The 21,131-nt window shown below is 39.8% G+C and overlaps 3 protein-coding genes across 3 annotated transcripts in view; 1 reads left to right on the top strand and 2 right to left on the bottom strand.

Annotated features, from left to right (window-relative positions):
- cdk2ap2 (cyclin dependent kinase 2 associated protein 2) overlaps positions 1–12,645 on the top strand; it is a 44,238-nt gene extending 31,593 nt beyond the window's left edge. Inside the window, exons 3-6 of the mRNA XM_085459309.1 lie at positions 7,244–7,399; positions 7,679–7,770; positions 10,072–10,192; positions 11,655–12,645. Of these exons, the coding sequence (XP_085315435.1) occupies positions 7,244–7,399; positions 7,679–7,770; positions 10,072–10,192; positions 11,655–11,722 (437 nt within the window). The 3' untranslated portion in view covers positions 11,723–12,645. The remainder of the gene's footprint in view (positions 1–7,243; positions 7,400–7,678; positions 7,771–10,071; positions 10,193–11,654) is intronic.
- Positions 1–21,131, bottom strand: part of LOC146707787 (serine/threonine-protein kinase pim-2-like) — a 174,938-nt gene that overhangs the window by 32,931 nt on the left and 120,876 nt on the right. The gene's annotated exons all lie outside the window — the stretch shown is intronic.
- On the bottom strand, positions 12,693–18,237 carry aip (aryl hydrocarbon receptor interacting protein). The gene is made up of 7 exons (XM_085459306.1): positions 18,088–18,237; positions 17,439–17,621; positions 17,165–17,353; positions 16,337–16,513; positions 16,050–16,191; positions 13,592–13,821; positions 12,693–13,464 (listed from the first exon to the last, which is right to left on the bottom strand). The coding sequence occupies exons 1-7, from the start codon at positions 18,184–18,186 to the stop codon at positions 13,459–13,461; spliced, it is 1,026 nt and encodes a 341-aa protein (XP_085315432.1). The 5' UTR covers positions 18,187–18,237; the 3' UTR covers positions 12,693–13,458.

Genomic DNA, 21,131 nt, shown 5'->3' with positions numbered 1-21,131 from the left:
TGCCTGAAGGTCAGGCAGCTGAATCACCTGATCCAGAATCTCTAGATGATGACATTCTTCCTCAAGCTGGTCTTGGTATATCAGTTACTGGTTCATCAGGTCAGTCCCATTTTCTGGAGCCTAAGTTACAAAAACTCACCAACGAGGATGATATTGAACATTTTTTGATTACCTTCGAACGCATTGCAATGGCCTGTCGGTGGCAGAGACATGATTGGGTTTTTCACCTTGTACCGCTGCTTACGGGCAAAGCAAGAGGTGCATATGTACATATGGATGTTGATGATTTTTTGAATTATGACAAGGTTAAGGCAGCTATTCTTTATAAATATGATATCAATCCTGAGACCTATAGGCAGAGATTTCGATCTCTTGATGTAAACCCTGCAGAAAGCCCTAAAGAGTTGTATGCACGGCTGAAGGAGCTTTATGTAAAATGGGTCCACCCTGAAGATAAAACCGTTCAGGACATTGGGGAAATCATCATCCTTGAGCAATATTTACGAATGCTATCTCCTGAGTTGCAGGTGTGGGTAAAAGAGCATAATCCACCCTCTGCTGCAGAGGCTGCAAAGCTGGCGTTAGTATCTTGCCCAAGGATATTTGGCATCCTGGAGGCAGCCTGGGATCAAACCACCGACCTTCTGATTAGTGGTTGACCTGCTCTGCCACCTGAGCTACAGCCACAGTACAATGTTGCTGTTGAGGGGTTTCTGCTGCTCCTGCTGCTGATAGTGCTGGAGGGCAGGGCTGTGTTGATCTGAGACTCTAGACATTAAAAAGTCCATAGGAGAGATGGTAGCTGATTAAACAAGTATCATGAGATATTAACAAAATGCAAAGATTGGTGACAGCGCTTGGAACCATAAGGACACAAAAAACTGTGAGAAATAATTTAGGCTCTGTCTGTGAATCAGTCTGTGTCTCTGAGTTAACTTGTGTTTCTCCTACAGCTCCGGACCGCAACAAATGCGCGTGCTCTTTGTGAGCTCGTTCCCGGCTCGTAACCAGCGCGTTCTGCCGTCAAGGGCGATCATTGGTTAATAGTGATCATGTGACTGATGCAAGCCAGATCCTTTTATTTAGCAAAACTGTGATTAATAGTTAAATATTATTGTTGAGGGGCACAGACAGGACTTCGCACGCACACATAAAAAAAAAATAATAATAATTAAAAAAAAAAAAGTTGCCTCAACAAAAGGGCACTTTGGGCACCCATCAGGAAAGGGGCGGGTGCTCAAGCCCCCCCCCCCTCTGCACGTGCCTGTCAGAGAGGAAGTGTCATTAAAATGCATGAAATAGCAAGTTAAAGACCCAACGTATAAGACAGAACTCAGATCATTGGTGGCCAATTAATATTTCCTGGGACTGTTGTGGAGGGCAACTCCGATAAGCTTACAAAGAGATAAATTTAACACTGAGCTGAATGAACTTCAGCTTATTGGTGCAGCCTTTCACTACAGTTCGATGTTCACATGTGGCCACTTGGGAAAATCTTTTGCCTGCCTTAGAATTAGATGATCCCCTCTGAGCAGTAGAAAGGTAGCGATATTAAGGAGGAAGAACCCTCATTAGACAGGAAGAGACTTCTGACACAGGCATCAATCCAAAGTGACCAATAGGGAAAAATTGATAAATATGACTGACATTGCTGTCATCAAGCTGCCCAAACTTCTGTTTTGACAGAGCTGGTCATACTTGTTGATGATCAATTAATCAAGTGAATTTGATTATCGGCACCTAGCTGCTACTTATGCACTTACTACCTATGGAAAGAAGTAAACGTGTACTTAGTTTTTAACAGGACTGGATAAAGTATTTTAGACACTTTCTTTTTCATATTCCTGTATATGTAGCCTTAAGAGTTTGCATCCAGATATACTGCAATCTAGACAGCATTTTTTACTCGTGTTGCGTGTTTCAGCAAAACACCTATGATTTGAAAAATATGTCACAGAGGCGCTGCTCAGAAGCTGAACAGTACTGCTTATCAAGCAAGAATGGAAAAACAATTCTCTTTCTTTTCAAAAGAACAGTAAATGATCCTTTCAGTTCTGAAAGGGTTACAGCGTTGTTAAAAGAAGATGAGATGCAGCGCAATGCAACACAATGCTCCCGGCCTTCTGGAAATGTGTTGGTGCCATTAAATTAAAAAATCTGTTCAAAAAATGTTCAAGATGGGCTTTACGTCTACCAACAACTGCTCACACTGCCAAACCAATTCACCGGACAATTATATCCACGCTCTTTGGTTCTGTCCACCAGTTCAGAAGTTTTGGCGCGAGATATGTGAAGACTTATCAAAGTGTCTGAAATGTAACATTCCAACTTCCCCCTTTGTGTGTTTGTTGGGCAGCTTAGATAATGTCACTTCAAAAAAGAATATCGCCCATATGGTTTTCACTGCCCTATGCATAGCCAAGAAAACAGTCCTCATGAACTGGAAAAATAAAAATAATCTTAATTCTAACCAATATAGAAATTATCTATTAGATTACATTAGTCTTGATACAGAAACTGCTCTCCACATGAGATCGATTGCTCTGGGCTCCTTTGATCAGCTCCATCACCTAGTGGGGGTGGGGGGTCATAGTTTGGTCCATCAAGGTGTACACCTCACCCCTGGCGTCGTTGCCCACCTCTCAATTTTAAATACACGTAGACATTGAGGGCTAGCAGGAGGGACTATGCGCTTACCTGCTGCTCTCTGGCAGGTAGCTCCATGCCCTCCTGGGTTTTAAATGCACCTTAGAACACACATGCATCCACACTACAATGAGCGGGTGGAGGGAGGTTTGGAGTCTTCTCTCACCCCCGTTCTCTGCGGCCTGCTGGAGCGGGGGGGCTAGGAGGAGGAGTTGGCCGTCCGACTGCGGTCTGGAGTGTGGGGCCTCCCTGCTGCTGCGGAGTCGGGGCGGTCTGCCTCCCCCCACCGCAGGGAAAAGGGTAACACCACCTGGGTCTGGGTGCAGTTCCCCCTCCAGGGGCAAGGGTACCTAGACCCGGTTCGTAGAGTACGCTTGGGGAGTGTGATCGTGTGTACAGCGTCTCTTTATGTCTGTCTCCACGTTGGTTGAGTGTGGAGTAAGTGCATATGAGAGCATGAGGGGGGGAATGGATGTTTGTGTCTGTGTGTGCCTGTATGTCTGTGTCTATATATCAGGTTGGGTATCAGACGCCACCTTTCTGGGGACATCTCAGGCCCTCCAAGGTTTGGAGGCCTATCTCCCCCCACCACCACTTCCCCTGCCAGTGGCGGACTCCCTCAGGTGTCGGTGCGTTGGTGGTGGTGATCACACCCACAAACTACACCCTTTTTGGCTCCTACCTCAAAGCACACTGTGTTCTGTTGATCTTATGTGCTGCACAATAATGTTTAATATTTAGTATTTACTGTCATATTCCCATATATCATTGTGATGCTGTTTATTCTATTACTCTTGTTCTCTTCTGCTTGTTTTCTTTTTTCTTTCTCAACAGGTGATCGATAGATGCATTTTTTTTCTTCTTTTTTTTTCTTTTTTCTGCCCATTCTGTTGGTTTTTGTCTTTTGCCCTTCTCCCCCGTCCCTCTTCTCAGCTGTTTCTCTTTCCCTCTTTCTTTCTCCCCTTCTTTCCCCCAGTCAAGTCTGTCCCGTATTCAGCAAGTGAAAATAAAATAAACAATAAAAGGTGAATCAAATGGACCATTACGGCAAGGCTGGGATGGTCAGTTTGGTAAAGTAAATCCGTTGGGCATCTTTCTTTGCCTTTAGACAACAATTCTGATGGCAAAAAATAAATTAAAATAAATTAAAAAATCTCTTTCTAAAAGCAAGAAAATACAAGGTTTCAAGTATTTGCAAGTATTTGCAATGTTGTCTTGGTACTTTGTGTTTTCAGATACATTGAATATGTTACTAATTAGCAAATAATTATTGTGTTTTCTATTTACAATTTACACAATGTGCAATCTTTTGTAATGATACTTTAATAATGTCTGTCATTGCAGACAGTAAAGCCTTGCTGCAAATGAGCAAAAATCATTTTCACACTGCAAACAAGTGCATTGTCAAAACAGCAATTAAGATGATAGGTGATTTATTTGGAGCAGGTTAAAGTGATCTCTTTTCCATCCATAAATACATCTCCCACCTGTACCAAAATATAATGATGCAGAAGTGCAAATGGGTCTTTTTGTGCTACAGTGTTTGATTCCAGTACTTCAAAGGGTCATAATGTTACAGCAGGGGCATGATGACATTGCATCTCCACAAAATCATAGTTGTCTGTTCACTCTTTTGGAGCAGATGAGGCTAAATCTGTATGCTAAACTAGAATAGTTCCACCACCTCAGGTAATGTAAATTAAATAAATAACCTGTTGAATTATTATACCTCTTCTAAGGTCCTTGTAGTTTACCTTAGTATTTTGACTTTATACTCCAGCTCCCGTATTTAAGAGGGAATATTTCTCTTTTTTTTTATTCCACCGAGTTTATCTGAGAACTATTACAGCATATTAGGACTTAACATCATCAACATGAAAACTTAACATCATACAGTTATCATAAGCTCAGCTCAGTGTATTTAAACTCGAATGTTGGTACTTTACTACAGCGGTCCCCAACCCCCGGGCCTCGGACCGGTAGCGGTCCATGAGTCGTTTGGTACCGGGCCGCGAGAGTTGAGGCTCAGGTGTGAAATGTATAGTTTTCAGGGTTTTTATCAATTTTCAGCGTTATTTTGTTATCGTTTTTATCGTTTACTTGGTTTTCCTTGGTCTTTTCACGTGTGCTATGAATAAATTTTCTTTTTTTCGGTACCGGTACTAGTTTTATTTTGTTGTATTTATCCGCGACACCTTAAAGACCGGTCCATGAAAATATTGTCGGGCATAAACTGGTCCGTGGCGCAAAAAAAAGGTTGGGGACCGCTGCTTTACTACAGGAAATGTGAGATGAGAGATGAGATAGCCTTTATTTGTCAGTTGCAGGTCTTTTTCCCGAAGATGACCGACCTTGCCGACCGTACATGCAATACACAAACATCACATTGGGGAGACAGGTCAGGCTAGGTAGCGAGGAAAAAAAACATTGAAATGTGTAACATGTAAACATGCTGAAGTACTGCAAAAAGGACATCTTTTGTGATCCTATTCTTCTTCTTTGGCTGCTCCATTTAAGGGGTCACTGCAGCGCCTCAACTGCCTCCATCTCACCCTGTCCCTTGCATTCTTCTCTTTCACATCAACCCTCTGATCTTTCCCTTTCTCTCCTTCTACATCCCTTGTCCAGTATATCCATTATCCCTCTGCACATGTCCAGACCTTCTCAGCCTTGACTATCTATCTATCTATCTATCTATCTATCTATCTATCTATCTATCTATCTATCTATCTATCTATCTATCTATCTATCTATCTATCTATCTATCTATCTATCTATCTATCTATCTATCTATCTATGCCCTCGCATGAATTGTAATTACCTATGTAATAAAGTATTAATGGGAACAATTTTTTATCATGAGTAAAGCATTCAATCAAGTTACGCAAATATATATTTAAATTTAAAATGTGGGAGTGAAAACAGAAAAATGAAGGTACATCAAGGGGTAAAATGTTCCCATTTCATATTAACTATTCAGACATGTTTCAAAGTCTAAAAGTTCTTCTAGACTTTATAATTATTATGTAAATGGGAAAGAATTTCTCTCCTAAATATCGTAATGTATTTATCTATAACTATATCTGCCATTTGTTTCAGCGTTCGTATTTTCATTTTCCCTACGTATGACGCGGGTTTGGCGCGGTAGTAGTTTCTGGCGACGAAAACATTTAGGACATATGTCACATGTAAACCGACCAATCAAATCGCTGTAAAGATTAAAAAGAAAAAAGAAAAAACAGCCCCCTCGTCTGCGCAGACTCAGTCACTGAGGAAGAGTCAGAGCTCGCGTCCCACAGAGGATTTCACGTCTCCCTAAAAAGGTACAAAATTGCCACTTTTTTGTATCGTTTCAGGTGTCATCGGTGGTCACAAGTTTAGTTTAACGCTATTAATAGTCGCTGTCTGTATTAGAATGTAAACGGTAAGCCTGTTTGGTTGGGGTTTACTTATGTTTTTGTGGTAACCGGCAAAAGCAAGCTAATCCGGCTAACGTTACCAAGTAGTAGTTAGCTTGGCAGCTTTATGTAAATGCTAACGTCAGCTTTTGTTTCATTGAGCACCTCTGGGCTCCCCTCGTGCGACTTTGAGTGACCACATTCACACTCACCCAGCCTATGAAAAGCTTCATTAGAGGCGGCTTAAAACACAAAACAAGTACAGTTCACAGGTTGACACATTCAGTGTAGTCTGATATTAAGCTATGGTTCTCTGCAGTCAGAGTACCATTGACAGATTAGGGAACTTGTATTGTAATTACGATGTTTTTGCTGCAAATTGTTAAATTAGAGTCCAGCGGACTCTTAGATGACCTGTGAAAGCTCATTTGGTTGAACACGAGCATGGGTATGTTTTTAATGGCACTTGTTGTTTTGTGACTGAATGGGAAGATTTAATGTACTTTCCCATACAGTGCAAGTTACTATCATGGGTCAGCTAAAATCATTGAAATCCACCTGGTCCCCTGTGAATGAGTTAACTTTTTTTTTTAAATTTTTCACAATAACTTTGCTATAATTAATGGGGCAGTATAAGGTTTAATATTTATATATATATATAGAGGACATGGGGATGTACAAAACAAGTGCTCTGCGAATGTCTGATCAGAAGTAAATGTGACTACAGCAGTAATGATCATGTAATACAGCATAATGATCTTTTCTGAATTCAAGCCTGTTAATTTTTGCCATAAAGTTCAAATGTTAAAGTTGAACCTAAGAAAAGGCGTCATTTTAGCACAGAGTATAAAATGTCCGCAGTGAGGACCTTGGTTTCCTGTCGGTTTTCTCATCTCTCTGCTGCAAAAGCAACCTGAATGAGAAACGTTTCCACTGACAGGTCATAAATTTTGTTGTGTAATGTGTGACCTAAGGCAAACGTGCTCCGTTTTTTTTACATAAAAAATGCTTGTGTTGCTCCCAAACACATCCAGGCTGACAAGTCTTGCTACTGCTGTTAAAGAAAGGTCAATTGTGCTCATTTCCTCTCCGACTTTTGTTGATGGTGATTCCTGATTATTCTGATTCACAGCTTCCTTTGCTTCCTTCTATTCATGGATTGAATTGCATTTGTGTTTCTGTGTATCTTTATGCATTAGCTCTTAGGAGCTCATCATCACCTGTAAAGCTGTATAAGTATCGGGTTGACGGGACTGAAGGAAGCGGCACGTCGTACGGGGAGCTGCCTGCTGAAATCGCCATGAGTTACAAACCCATTGCTCCTGCACCATCTGGCTCCAACCACACTCCACCAGGTACTTTAGGACCAGCTTTAATGTTGTGCAGTGCCGTTATTAGCATGTTGTCAGTTTCCTGTGGTGTGTATGTATAAAACAGTTCACACTGTGACTATGTTCAACAGTCCCATTGCCTTCATAAACCAGTGCTGCCCCACACAATATTTTATCAGTCATTAACAATACAGCATAATAGTATTATTAAACTATTTTTTAAGATTTTACATTTGAAACAAAATTGCTTGTGTTTTAGGTTCAGCCTTTAATGTGTTCTATCTCTTCTCTCCTTCTGGCCAGGGTCTTCTGTGCCCTCTCCCTCTCTTCCATCGTCGTCCAACTTCAGGCCAGCCTTCAGTGACTTTGGCCCGCCCTCCATGGGCTTTGTTCAGGTACAACAACAATTTAATTGCTCTGATACTTGAATACAGACTGCTTTAGTAAAGAGTTGTCATGTTTTTACTGAAGCATAGGTCACCAAACATGGATTTTCAACCACTCTGATTATGTCAATACTGGACCTTAACTGAGTAAATAAATTAAAAAAAACAACAACTTGTGTATTCACATACTTTTCACACTCATGTCCCAGCCTGGGGTTTGATTAAATTCACCTCTTTACTGTTACTGAATTATTTCTGAAAGGCGTGATAAAATCTGCTTTATTTGAAGCTGCACAGAAGTTTGTTTTTGTTCCCATACATCCAGCAAAAAGTGAAGCATTAGGAGTTAAACAGTTAAGTTTAAGTAAGTTAAGTTAAAGCATTACAACATACAAGAAGATACTATAGAAATGTCTATCAGTAAAGTCACCCTCTAAGGTAGTAGAAAAAAATGTGCCTTTCTGCACTACTTATTAGTGCTATATTGATTAAGTACAGTAAATATTGTTGGCAGTGGAAGGCGGTCACGGTTTGACTGAAGCATGTTTCATTAGCATAAATTGAAACCACTGAAGGGAACTTGATTTCAAAAGAGTTCTGAGAGGACATGGGAGCAGTTACATTATTGTTAGATGAGACAGTGAATACTTGAACACTACAATACTACATCATTGCAGTATTATAATTATTTCATCATTGTTACACAATGTTCCCTCTAAGCTGCGCGCGTGCGCAATTGCGCACAGCTGGCACAGTCTCTGTGCAGAAAAAATCTGCATTGCGCACAAAAAAAATCCTTACCTGAATTGAAATTAAAGTAAATACGTTAACAATTCTGTTTTATAGTGTTAGTCAGTGAGTGACTGGCTGCTCCCCTATGGGATTAGAACGATGCCACCTTATCCCATAGTCCAGCCAATGATGCGATTCACATTCGTATATACGCAGCTAATCAACGTCGTTGACAAGCTATGACAGCATCCTTCTGTGCCGACACTGGTGTTTTAGCCAGCAAAGCGGCGTGGCTGATGTGGAGTGAAGCCACATTAATGACAACGTGTACAACCATTGGAGATGTGAGCAGGACAGACGGGAAAAAGTCTGGACTTTATACCACTTTTTAAATTGTGTTGATAGGTCATGTGAAACCAGAGTTGTGATAAAAAAAGAAATATACAATGTTTGGTTTTCTTTCTTCCTTCCTGAAACAGTAAAAACAGCGTTTTATAAGGAAAATGCTCGAACGCAATCTCCGCCTGTTAGCAAAGACAAAACCAAAACACCCCCACTCTTTCCTATTGGTCGAAAAATGTACCATGTCGAGCAATCAAAACATGGCATTTAGTTGTAAAGAAACGGGAGGAAGTTTTAGAAGTTACGGCGGTTTTGAGATGTGAGTGATTTGGGACATTTAGCGCAAATCTTGTGTAGTTAGTGTGTAGTGTATTCAATAGTTTTGTTGTGTGTGTCAGAACTAAATGTTACAGGTGTTACAGGAGTGATGCATCTCCTGTTGTCAGGCCTGCAGGTATCAGGCTTTTGATGTTCTCCTTTATCATAGTGGACAGAAATTATTTTCTTGGTGGCACAAATAATTTGTGTGGCATCAGATTTGATGCAGAACACCTGATTGTTCTGTAAATAGTGTGAAATGTTTGTTTAAAAAAAACCTTTTAGGTAAACAGCTGCAAAAAACTTTGTTGTTTGCAAAACTCAGTTACTTTTTTGAAGAAGTAACTATATAATTAATTGCCCAGCATTGGTCTTTATATACTGTATTTTGCAGACAGAGAGTTACAGGACTCTCACCCAGACCACAGACTCAGACTCATAATAAAAGTCAGAGCTTTATAAAAAAAATAAAGTTGTGTTTTCAAAATTGGAGTTCAAGTTATTTGTACTTCCAATAGTGTTAACATACTACACAGGTCATGAACAAGATTTCTTTTAAATTTTCATTGTAAGTGGGCTAAAGCAGTTAATTAAAAGTAGTCTAACATAAATGTAAATGCTGTAATTTGATTATTTTAATAAACCATGTAACTTGGATGGATTCGATGCTGGCGTGATCACAGTGCACAAGTCTGCTGTTGCTCACAGTGGTCCAAGGGTCCGCTCAGGGAGTTTGTGTGTTCGCTCAGACACATGAAAAATTACAGGGAACATTGTTGTTACATCTGCTGTAAAAAGCAAACATATTTTTCATGTCATTCTACAAAAAAAGAAAAAAAATCTACATTTTTTCATTCATGTCTGGTGTGTATGTGGAACTGTGACATGACTAACGTTTTTTACTACTTTCCCAAACAGCCTGTGAAAGTGTCCCAAGGGTCCACCTACAGTGAGCTCCTGTCTGTCATTGAGGAGATGAGCCGTGAGATCAGGCCCACGTACGCAGGGAGCAAGAGCGCTATGGAGAGGCTAAAGAGAGGTATGTTTTAGTAGTCAAAAGTGCATGTCAGTAGGATTCAGATCATTGTTGTTGTTGTTTCGGTGTTTGGGGGGTGGGGTGAAGTTTTTTGTTTTTTTAAATGCATCTATTATGCAAATGGAATCAGAGGAAGACTGGTGAACTGTTCACTTGCCTTAGCTCTTTGGTGAATGTGGATTTCACACAGCTTATTCTGAAAATGCTTATTTACTAGCTGCAGTAACAGTGCTCTGTTATTATCCTTTTATATAAAGAAAATTGTCTCTGACTCCAGCTGAAGACTTAAAGCCCAATAAACACATTTATAAGAAATTTGCCAGGTAAAGCCCCCCATGACAGCTGGAAGTTATCACAGTCAGTTATCCACTAAGACACATTTGTCAAAGTGTGGGGCACAGTGAAGAATTTAGTGAAACTGAGTTGCATACATGCATTTAAAAGATAAGGTTTGTCACATGACTGTGCAGTCCTGTGAAACTATAAGTACACTCTATTATTTGGTAGCTTGTGTACATTTAGCAGTAATAACTAAAAATAAGTTCTCATTTTCTGTATGGCTGAGTTTCATATCTTTGGAGTAATGATCCCACTCTTCTTTACAAAGCTGCTTCAGTTCATTGAAGTTTGCAGGGATTTGTTCTGTACCTCCACCACTCTGATAGTTCAAGACAGATGTTTGTGCTGATATGCTGTGTTTGATTTGTGTTGTGCTGTGCATTACCCAGAATATCTCCACTTTAGTCTTGTGTGTCCAAAATGCATCATTCCAGAAGTCTTGTGTATCCACAGTATCTACACCTCCTTTGGTCTTATTGTAGAACAGGATCAGTTGTGCTTTTTTTCCCTTCTCTGGTATTTTCATCCACCATTTTGTTGAGTCCAGATTTGTGCATCACAAACCAAGAAGATCTTTAGGCCATACTCGACGGGCTTGTTTGGATTATATTGTAAAAATCTGAACCTTCCCGTGAATGGCACAAGCGTTTGTCTACAGTGACACAATCACTGGGGATAAACTGTGTGTTAGTTCTTGTTGTGTAAAATAACCTAAGTGGTTGCACTCTTTGTGGTCCACAAAAATATATTCCTGACACTCACACTTTGTAAGAATATAGGGTAATTCCATAGGAAACAAATGCAGGAAGTTTGGGGTAAAAACACAAAAACTAGAATTTTATTAAAAGTATAAAAGGAAAGTTAAAATTTTAAATGGCATGATAGCCAAAAAGTGTTTTTGAGGTATAGCTGGAATATGAAATGACAGCAACTTTTCACTAATTAGGTAAGAAAACAACATTAGCGGGTCTTCTTTGAAATACTTTTATGGGTTAAATCAACTCAGTTTTCTTGGTTAATGAGAGACCTCTAACTTGGCAGTAATGACTGTTGCGTTTGTTGTATTTGAGGTTTTTTTAAATTTCTTTATTTTTTTGTAAACTTGCCTTGTGTTTGTGTCATACAGGTATAATCCATGCCCGTGCACTGGTCAGGGAGTGTCTTGCAGAGACGGAGAGAAGCGCCCGCACATAACCTTTTGGACAAATCCCTCCACCTGGCACTGTTTTTCCTGTGACACCTGCCCACATCGTGATCCCCATTCGATGTTTTATAACCTTTTTTTTTTTTTTTGTTATTATAAATTAAATCCTTCCTCTTTCCACTGGCTTTTTAGAGGTGCATTATGCCCCCTTGTATCTGTTCACAGCATTTCCCCCTCGCCCATTTTGGTAAAGACAAACTTTCTGCAACTCGTTGGGCGTACGCAAACAGAAAATTTTATATCTATTTTAAAAATGTGGGGAATTTCAGCACATTTTTAGGTCAAGCTGGGGATATCAAAGTGGATGGGAATGTTTATATTTGTTCAACAATGGGATTTGACCAAGAAAGTTGACTTTTTTAAAAGATGTCCCCACTGCACCAGTGCTCCTGTGTCGATTTTGAACATCCAGTTTTCAACCCATGAGCATTTTCTGTTATTCTGTACATCTTGAATATCCTCCTGTTCCTTTCACCCTTGTTTTGTTTTCCATATTTTGTAAACACACATCGGATGTTTCTCATTCCCAAGAACTCTGTATATCTCATGTCAGTTTGTTAGTATGGAAATTTTGTAAACCAGATTTTTGAGATTCGGTATGTATAAATAAAAAAAAAAAAATCACAAAAAAACTGTAAAATGCTTTTTAGGTTTTTAAGATGTTACAGTAGGTTTTATCAAACAAATGTGACTCAACATCTTTGAATGGAGTGTTTTTTGTTTTTATAAAAGTAGTTGAAATGTTTATTGACCTTGGAAATAGTGTTTTGACAACATACTTGGCAGATTTATTTCTTTATTTTTAGGAAATTAAACTCAACGGCCTTAATCTAGAAAACGTTTAAAGAGCAAGGACAGTTTGTTTTTTTTCACTCAAGACTTCTGATTGATAGAAAACATCCAAATTTTTTTTTTTAAATAAATCCAGCTCTATAGGCCGTATTTAACAAAACACAAAGCTGAGGATAAACACAGATTTATTTACAGTTCCACAATCACAACCTCAATAACATGTCACTGCAGGCAAGCTTGGGCTAAATGACGCACTGCTTCACATGAACAGTAGAGTAGCTCTTTCTAAGCAAGTGAATGAGATACTGTGAGTTTGCGCAGAGTACATCTTGACATAAAAATAAAGGTAGTATTTAGTACATACGTGAAATAAGTACACAGTAGAAAGCAAAGACAATGAAAGTGTTTTATAAGATTGTCGCAGAGGTTACGTTTCATGGCCCACGTATCATGTAGTCATGGTGATTCTGCTGTGACCATAATAGAAAGGGGGTGCGAGGCAAAGATGAGATACATGATTGTCCAAAAAAACAAGATTTTCTGATCATTTTGATCCTGGTAATGGGCTCCCAAATTGCAGATAAGTTGATCATTAAAAGGAAAACGCTCCCTTTAAGAAGGTAAATGGAAAAAAAAAAAACCTTCCTTTAAATTAATATTACAGACTGAATTAATGGCTGTGCCTTACATTACAGTCCTCTAAAAAAACTGGGTTTTCACTTTAAATTCCAGCTACAACATAAACATTTTCAAATCAAAATCTTAATTTAACATTTAGAGGACTAAAGCTGCAATGCAAGTTTTGTTTGCGCATCGACCCGTGGCTGGGTGTTTGGCTTGGATGGAATAAAAGTGAAACGCCGAGCGCACCGACTGTTTCTCTCCTCCATCTTGAAATTAACAGGCATCCTCTCGAGTCCAACTCATCGAGACTTCAACCCTGCAAGAAGGAAGGAGTATAACACGCTTCATTAAAACACAATACGACTTACTTACAAAACAAGCTCCTCACTTGCGGGCCTGTGAATATGATCAGTGCAATTAGGAAAAACTCAAACTGCACTGACTGTAGTGGCAGTAGCTGGTGGCGTGTTGTAGTTGAACAGGTCCTTGTAGCGACCCTTTTCCTCCTTCTGTTTGGAGCGGATCCTCTCCTCCATGGTTTTCAGCTCCTTGGCCACAGACGGTCCCAGAGAAGGATCCAGTTCCAAGAGCTTCGCGAAGTCGGCTCGCGCCTCCGTCTCGTTCCACACAGCAGCGTGGGCTTTAGCGCGCTTGTAAAGGGCCTTTACGTTGTCTGTTAGGAGGAAGAACAGCTATTCAAACTACAGCATTGGTGACACAGGGCAGGGATAGCTCAGTAGGTAAAGTGGTTGCCCATGATTGGAAGGTCAGGGGTCGAATCCACTGAACGGCTACCCTGAGGTACTCGTGAGCAAGGTACTGTAGCCACCCACTGCTCCTCGGGCGCTGCACTGGTGGCTGCCCACTGCTTCACTGGGTGAATGGGTTAAATGCAGAGGAGTAATTTCTCTACAGAGACTAACACATACACATCATTATTAGATAGGAGCTCAACTGGCTTGTTATCCATCATAATTTGCAAATTATTGTAATGTGTGACATGCAGAAAGAACGTTTTTTCTAAACCTAACAAGAATTTAAATCCACTGAGAAGTCGAGGAGGCCCGAAAACACTCGTTTTATTAAAATCTGACTACCACAGTAGCAGGAGGAGCAATTCTTGTGCCTTGCCATCACATCAATCCTTCGGACGGATGAGCTAACGAGAATAGCAGCGTCCAATAATATTAATGACAGTGAGACGCTTTTCCATGCCATAATAACCCTGAACAACTGCACAGTTCACTTGTATGGCATGAGATATAGTTTAGTGTTTGTATGTGCAGAGGGCAATTGTGAAGCAATCAGCTGTCACAAGTAAAATAACCTACGTATAATGATTTATTTTATTATGCTGAGCACCCTTGTGTTGGTGATAAAACTCCCAAATGGTAAAGAATAAATGCCAAAAATAGTAACAGTATTTTACCATTTTAATATAGAAATGAAAAAAAAAAAAACAAGACTAATACGACAACCACAACTGATACGATCAGTCAGGTTCAGGCTGGTTTCTGCGTCTGTTCAACTTTCTGTGTAATACCCCGGAGTGGATCGGAGGACATGGGCATGACATCGATGCGTGGTTGCATCTGTGGCCACGAGGTGGAACCAGGTGATCCACTGACCCAGCTCCAGACCTAAGCCAGGAGGTGCGACTTATCTTTGACGATGAGGCTAGTAGTTGTGGCGGTGTCAGAGTCAAGCGTAAGAGGGGTAAATAATTGAAGTTATGCAATCTGCGACAACTTTGACAAAACTGACTCTAACAGAGTCACATTTGTTTAAAAAAAAAAAAAAAAAAAAAGATTAAAAGATGTATTTTACCAAGTTTCTTAGCAACGATGATGTGCCACAGAAAGGCAAAAGGGAGAAAGCAACTAATGCTGTATTATAAGCAAGACGCTACAGGGCTCTTGAGTGCGACCAATTTGGTCGCAAATGCGACCAAATTTTTCAGTGGTGCGACTAAAAAAAAAAAACCATTTGGTTGCACCTGTGCGACCAACTGTTCAGGTAGCAAAAAAAAAAAAAAAAAAAAAAAAAATCTGCAACGTTCCCTGTGGTCAACAACAGACACACATTTTGCCCCTATCGTGGAATAACCTATCAGAGATAGTAAGGGGCGGGACCTCTCTGATTGGCCGTGGTCCAGTTGAAAGTGCAGGTGGAAGTGGGAGGTGAGTAGCTTGAATAAAGCGATATCAATTCATTAAATCCTGAATCGACTTTTAAATATAACTGTGTTTTGCCAGAAACGCCAGATTCTCAGATTAAAGCTCACAAAACCATTTCAACAACAACCAAACAGCAAATGAGAGCAGGTACACGGATTCCACACAAAGACGTAAACACAGAACGACCCGACGCATCAGAATCAACTCTGTCTTTCTCGGCTTTCTCACCCGACGGCCCGTAGACGGACACGCTGTCGGAGCTTAGCGATTCTGATGCGTCCGTTCCGCGCTGTGATAACGTCTTTTTGAAAACCGGAATCGAATGGATTATAGAAATCAGTGATGATACCCAGCCCTAGTGAGCAGCCTAGGCACGACAGAAGTGGATGTAGCTGCAATAGGAAAAGAACTATTGCTAACTTTTCTGTTAAGTTAAGGCCTGATCCGTCTGAAATTCATAGCCAGTGCTCTGACACGGTGTCATCAATCTTTGAATGCTGAAAAAGCACAGTGTATCCAGAAAAACACATTATATTATATCAATTATTATAAAATTTGTGTGCCCCTAACTTTTGTGCCGGTACGCCTAACTTTTTAAAGTTAGGCGTACCGGTACGCCCATGGCAAAAAGTTCGTCTAGAGCCCTGCGCTAACGTTTAAGTGGTGTCATCCGTCAGCAGTGAAATTGGTGCAAACTAACTAAATTTGAGTCATGCAGCCTTACTCTCGTATTTGAAGAGAAGGGACGAGCAGTGTTCGATGACCTCGTAATACTGGCCCTCGAGCAAGAGGCACTGACAGTAGTTGAGAAGCAGTGTTGTGATCATCCCGTCCAACTTTAACCAACTTTCATCTCCAGGTTGCTCCTGAATAAAAGATTTCACAAAGTATTAACAAAATGACAAGAGACACAAATCTTAATTCCACTTGAAAACATATTCAAGGAAGGAAATGTATGACAGCAATGTGTCCATGGTTATCAGTGCACAAAATGCATGACTGTCCCCCAACCTTGATCTGTAGGTTTTTAAGGCAGGCGATGCCATTGTAGTATTTGTCTCTGGCCTCACTGATGTGGCCTTCTTTGAAGAGCTTGTTGCCCTCCTCGTGGATCTGAGGCACAAAACTGAGTTTCTCTTTATCCGTCATGGCCCACACATCCAGCTGGAATGACCCGGGAGGAAGAACCTGGGCAGGTAGAGAGACACATGAAGTATATTTAGTATATTTGGCACCTACTAATGGAATATAATGAGTGTATTTACTGAGGAAGAAATTTGAAAAATATATATTTTTCACTAGTATTTTCTTTCCTTTTTCATGATCCCATGAAAAGCTTGAAAATATTTCATAATATAGATTAAACAACTTTACAGTTAATACAAAGTTAATACAGGCTGAAACAACTATTTGATTTATAGCTAATTAACTGAAAATTATTCTAATAACACATTTTTACAGTACCAGCTTTTGACAAGTGAGATTCTGCTGCCTTTTAGCTCATTTAGTCATTGATCTACTTAATGGATAACGTAATGATAATAAAATAATAATATTATCCTTCACATTTAAAAATCTGACAAATCAAACATGCAGAGCTACCTGCTGTGGTGACGTTTTGTGAATAAAAAAAAAAAAAGCTCTATTAAGTTTGGACTACTGGTAAGATCAAACAAGCATAATTAAGGTGTCACTTTGGACTAACAGCACAATCTTTAATGGCCTAATCAATAAAGAAAATACAAAAATATATATGTACAAAAACTCAAGTACTGTGTTGGTGCTATTACTGGAACCCAACCCAGCACCACCATTGATGTTGCTCTCCTTCCTGCTCACCTCCAGCAGCTCGATAGTAAAGACAAGTGGCTGTGGATTGGCTTGGAGATGATCCAGGTCCTTGTGGCCCAGAGAGTGGTGCGAGTGGATCTGGGCAATGCCACAACAGTGCCTCTGGCCTTCCAGAGGGTCCTTACCAACACTGATGTTTCTTAAGGACTGGGACACAAGCGGATAAAGTGCTGTGTGCTGAGGAATGAGACAGAGATACAATCAGCCCTGAGGAAGAACGAACTGTTAAACCAATCAATTCCAGTATCACCAGCTTACCAACCTTGGTGTCACAGGTAAATTCTGCAACTTCTCCTTCTCTCATAGTGATGACCAGTCTTTCCCACACAGCCAATTTAAACTTTTTGCCCAGGATGAGCTCCATGGGTTTACTGCGGCCCCCCATGGTTCTGGAGTCATCCAGCACGGTGCCCTCACACAGGCTGGTGCGGTAGTGAAAGACCACCTGATCATAAAAAGGGAAATGGTGTTATTACCTAAAAGAAGGAAGAATTAGCACCCCCAAATGACATATCTGTAAAGGTCTGCGTTGTATCACACTGTGACCAATCACAAAAATGAAAAATTGACTGACGTGAGAGCTCGACGAATCAGAATTTACAAACACAGGCCGTCCTGTTCCCGCCCCTATCTTTCCATCAGATGAAACAGAGGGAGGGGGGGGGGAAACGAACCAGGCCTAAAACGATCCTAACCCCGTCTACTACTGTATCACCATAAATCGACAAAACACTCTAGCTTGTCGGTGATGTGTGTACACAGAAGCGTCCGATACAGCAAAGACTCGGACTGACTCGAGTCCAAAGTGTTAGCAAAGGTATAAACGCCGATAGCATTAGCTAACGTACCTCGTCGCGTTACTCAGACTAAAGCCTGGATTGAACCCGATCAGTCGCTGGGTCCCACCTTACCTTAGTTCCATTGGGAAAGGTCGATAAGTCTCCTTTACCGGGACTGGTTAATTTCTTTTTAATTCCCTCCGCGAGAAGCTTGCGAGCCTCTTCCTCCATCCTCGGTCGACTCTCAGTTCACGAGATATCACGATCTTTCGCGAGTGCTGTCGTTTCGTAAGACGTCATTAGGGGCGTCATCTAGCGCGAGCTTTTCGTTTTAAAAGAAAAACAGCTGTAATGGTTTACAATTGTAGATGCTCAGAAACAAACACGCAAAATAACGAAATAAATAGATTAAAAAGATTATTATTTACCTACGCTTTTATTACATTGATATTACCTCCTGGTAAGAACAGTCCCGATGTCGCCAGATGATGGCGCTCTCGAATATCGGGATAATGCAACGTATTTGTTTTAATTACAAACACACACAAAACGTTTCATATGTTTTTACTTTTTATGAGTTCTCTATGTACATTACTGTGCAAAAGTCTTGAGCCACCCCCTCACCTTTTTATATTTTCTTTCCGAGGAGAGAGACTTAATTGTGTCTTGCAGGTCTTTCAGAGATTTTCTTTAGACATTGGCTGCTTTTTTCTTTTTTTTTTTAAAGTTTTTTTTACTCATTTTCAGTCCAGACCTTGTACCTTACAATTTTTAGAGGAATGTTTGTTTGTTTGTTAAGTAACTTAACACTGACCCACAAATCATTCAAGCACAAAACAAATCCAGTGAAGACTTGACACAGGACCTGAGAGATTCTTAATAGAGCCATCTACTGTTGACTGAAGACTCATCAGAAACTGTCTAACTGGAAGGGTGGCTGTCAGGAAGCCATTCTGAAGGAAGGAGACCAGAGAGAAAAGGCGGAGGTACAGTCATCTGTAAAACACAGCGAAGCCTCTGTCGTGGTCGGTGCATTTCAGCCAGTGATGTTGAAGATCGTGCCACATTTGATGGGAATATGAACACAGAAAAGTGCCATCAGATTTTGACCCACCATGCAATATAATCTGGAAAGCATCTGATGGGCAACAGCTTCATTTTCAGCATGACAGTTATCTCAAACACACTGCCAGCAGCATACACACCATGCTTATCTGTTATTTCTCCTCCTCTGTGTGGATGTGAAAGTCTGCAACCCATTGATTTCCCACACTCTACCTGCTAGCCTCCGGCAGATGGACTTCATCATTTTTGTGAATTACCACTATTTTTTCTCATCATAATGGTCCAAACATTGTAGCTTCATACAGAGTGATCATCAGTGCAGATCACCAAGAACCCTGTTATTTTTAAGAAAGTGCTACCTTACTCCTGGCTCAGCAGTTATCTGACCAGTATGACAGGAAAGCAGCAGAACCCAAGTGTCCTTCATTGGGTTTGTTATTATTGCTGTTATTTCTTTTTAAAACTGGGATCACTGGAGATTTAGATATTTAGAATAATCTATTGTCAATTTAAATGGAAATAGTTTCTGTTTATTGGGTCCAATTGCTCTTTTTAAGAGTCAATTAAATCAACCCTGAACATTCAAGTGCTTGTTTAGCTTACTTTCATATGCACACTCTACAGAGATTAAAAGCCTGCTGGTTTGTCATACTCATAACTGGTCTGATCAGGCTTGAAGTACCAAACCAGTGGCAGTATATGTAGCACAGTGCTGCAATTCAATTCATTCTAATAGATATACTGTGATTCTAGCCATAAACCCATCTGTCCTAGAGTAACACCCTATTAGAAACACCACATTCACTAAGGTATAAGCATCCAGAGTAATGTTTGAAATGTTGGAGACTCATACATCTTATGCATTTTTACTAGATGTGTAGACTTTATATTTTTATATTGTTTTAAGGTTAAATGAATAAAAGAAAGTGCAGGTTTATCAGTTTGCTTTAAAAATGTACAAGGATCAAATCAGGTGTCATGTCTTATCTGATCTGGCCACTTTTTGAATTATGGCAAATGTGAGCTCTGAAAACTTGTTCTAGCTCTTTTCTGTAGTACTGATTCTCTCTTCATCTTCACCTCTCCACTACCTCTGTTTTTTAATGTGCATGCCACATGCCTCATCTTCTCTATTCTCACCTGCTCTGTCCTGTTGTTGCTTCTGCTCATTAAAAAAAGATGTGATCAGCATATGCTCCTCCAAATCTTACCAAATTTCATTTTATTGTCCTATCAATTAATACTCTAATTAATATGATGTTTATTTATGTGAAAAACAAATTAATGCACTTTGGAATTGTTTTGTAGATTTAACAGAGGGAATGGCATCAAATCATGTGTGTTAATCACAGGCTTAAAATTGGTTCTTTGCTTAGTTGTCTGTTACAGGTAGACCTAACACTGACTGATTTAGGTGCCTTTTTATGCTTGAATGATTCATAGGTCAGTATTTTAAATAAAAATCTATAAAAATGGTTAGATACAAGGACCGGTCTACTGCTCAAGACCAGTGTCTCTAAGCACATTTTTAATTTAAGCTGAATGATGAGACTCCTCCAGGGCAGTAGGTCCAAAAATGTTATCTACTATTTTTTTTTTTTACTGTTTTAATTAACTTATTTTGTGGTGCATTTTGTAATATTTGCCAGCATAATGAAAATAGCCTTTTTGTTATATTTGTGACTAAAAATTTTATGTTAAAGTATTCTACATGTTTCATTTTACATTACTGTGAAATATAACCATATACCATCCAGAAATGATCACTAATTGACTTTTGCAATGTGAAGTTTATTAGTTTTTTTTAGTGTGTGCTCAAATATGGGACTTTTTCATATTTTAAGGCAATAGGATTTTTTGATGTATCCCGGTTCAGATCAAATTTCAGGCTTTTATCCTTAATAGCTTGTTCAGACAGGTTCAAACACGGCCTCAAAATCTGAAAAAGAAACATGCTGGAAGCAGGTCAATGGACCATTTAAAAAGAAAGTATTACATTTAAATTGAAAGTAAATTTAACAGCAATTATTACATATATCCAAACTTTGGACCATGAAATTGTATATAACAAATATATGTGTGTGTGTATGTGTGTGTTTGTGCAATCCTAA

This window comes from Copadichromis virginalis, linkage group LG6 (assembly GCF_057382275.1).
Source record: "Copadichromis virginalis isolate Kocher_CV1m ecotype Utaka linkage group LG6, C_Virginalis_male_GT1.1, whole genome shotgun sequence".
NCBI classification, from domain to species: Eukaryota; Metazoa; Chordata; class Actinopteri; order Cichliformes; family Cichlidae; genus Copadichromis; species Copadichromis virginalis.
This window is presented reverse-complemented; position numbering and strand designations above follow the sequence as displayed.

Bases quoted from the DNA above. Each gene is read 5' to 3' on its own strand.
- aip (XM_085459306.1), bottom strand. From the start codon at position 18,186: ATGGAGGAAGAGGCTCGCAAGCTTCTCGCGGAGGGAATTAAAAAGAAA. The intron at 17,622-18,087 runs GTAAGGTGGGAC...TTTTATGATCAG, and splicing joins CCTTTCCCAATGGAACTAAG to GTGGTCTTTCACTACCGCAC. The intron at 13,822-16,049 runs GTAAGGCTGCAT...TCCTCCTAACAG, and splicing joins CCTTCTCTTCAAATACGAGA to ACAACGTAAAGGCCCTTTAC.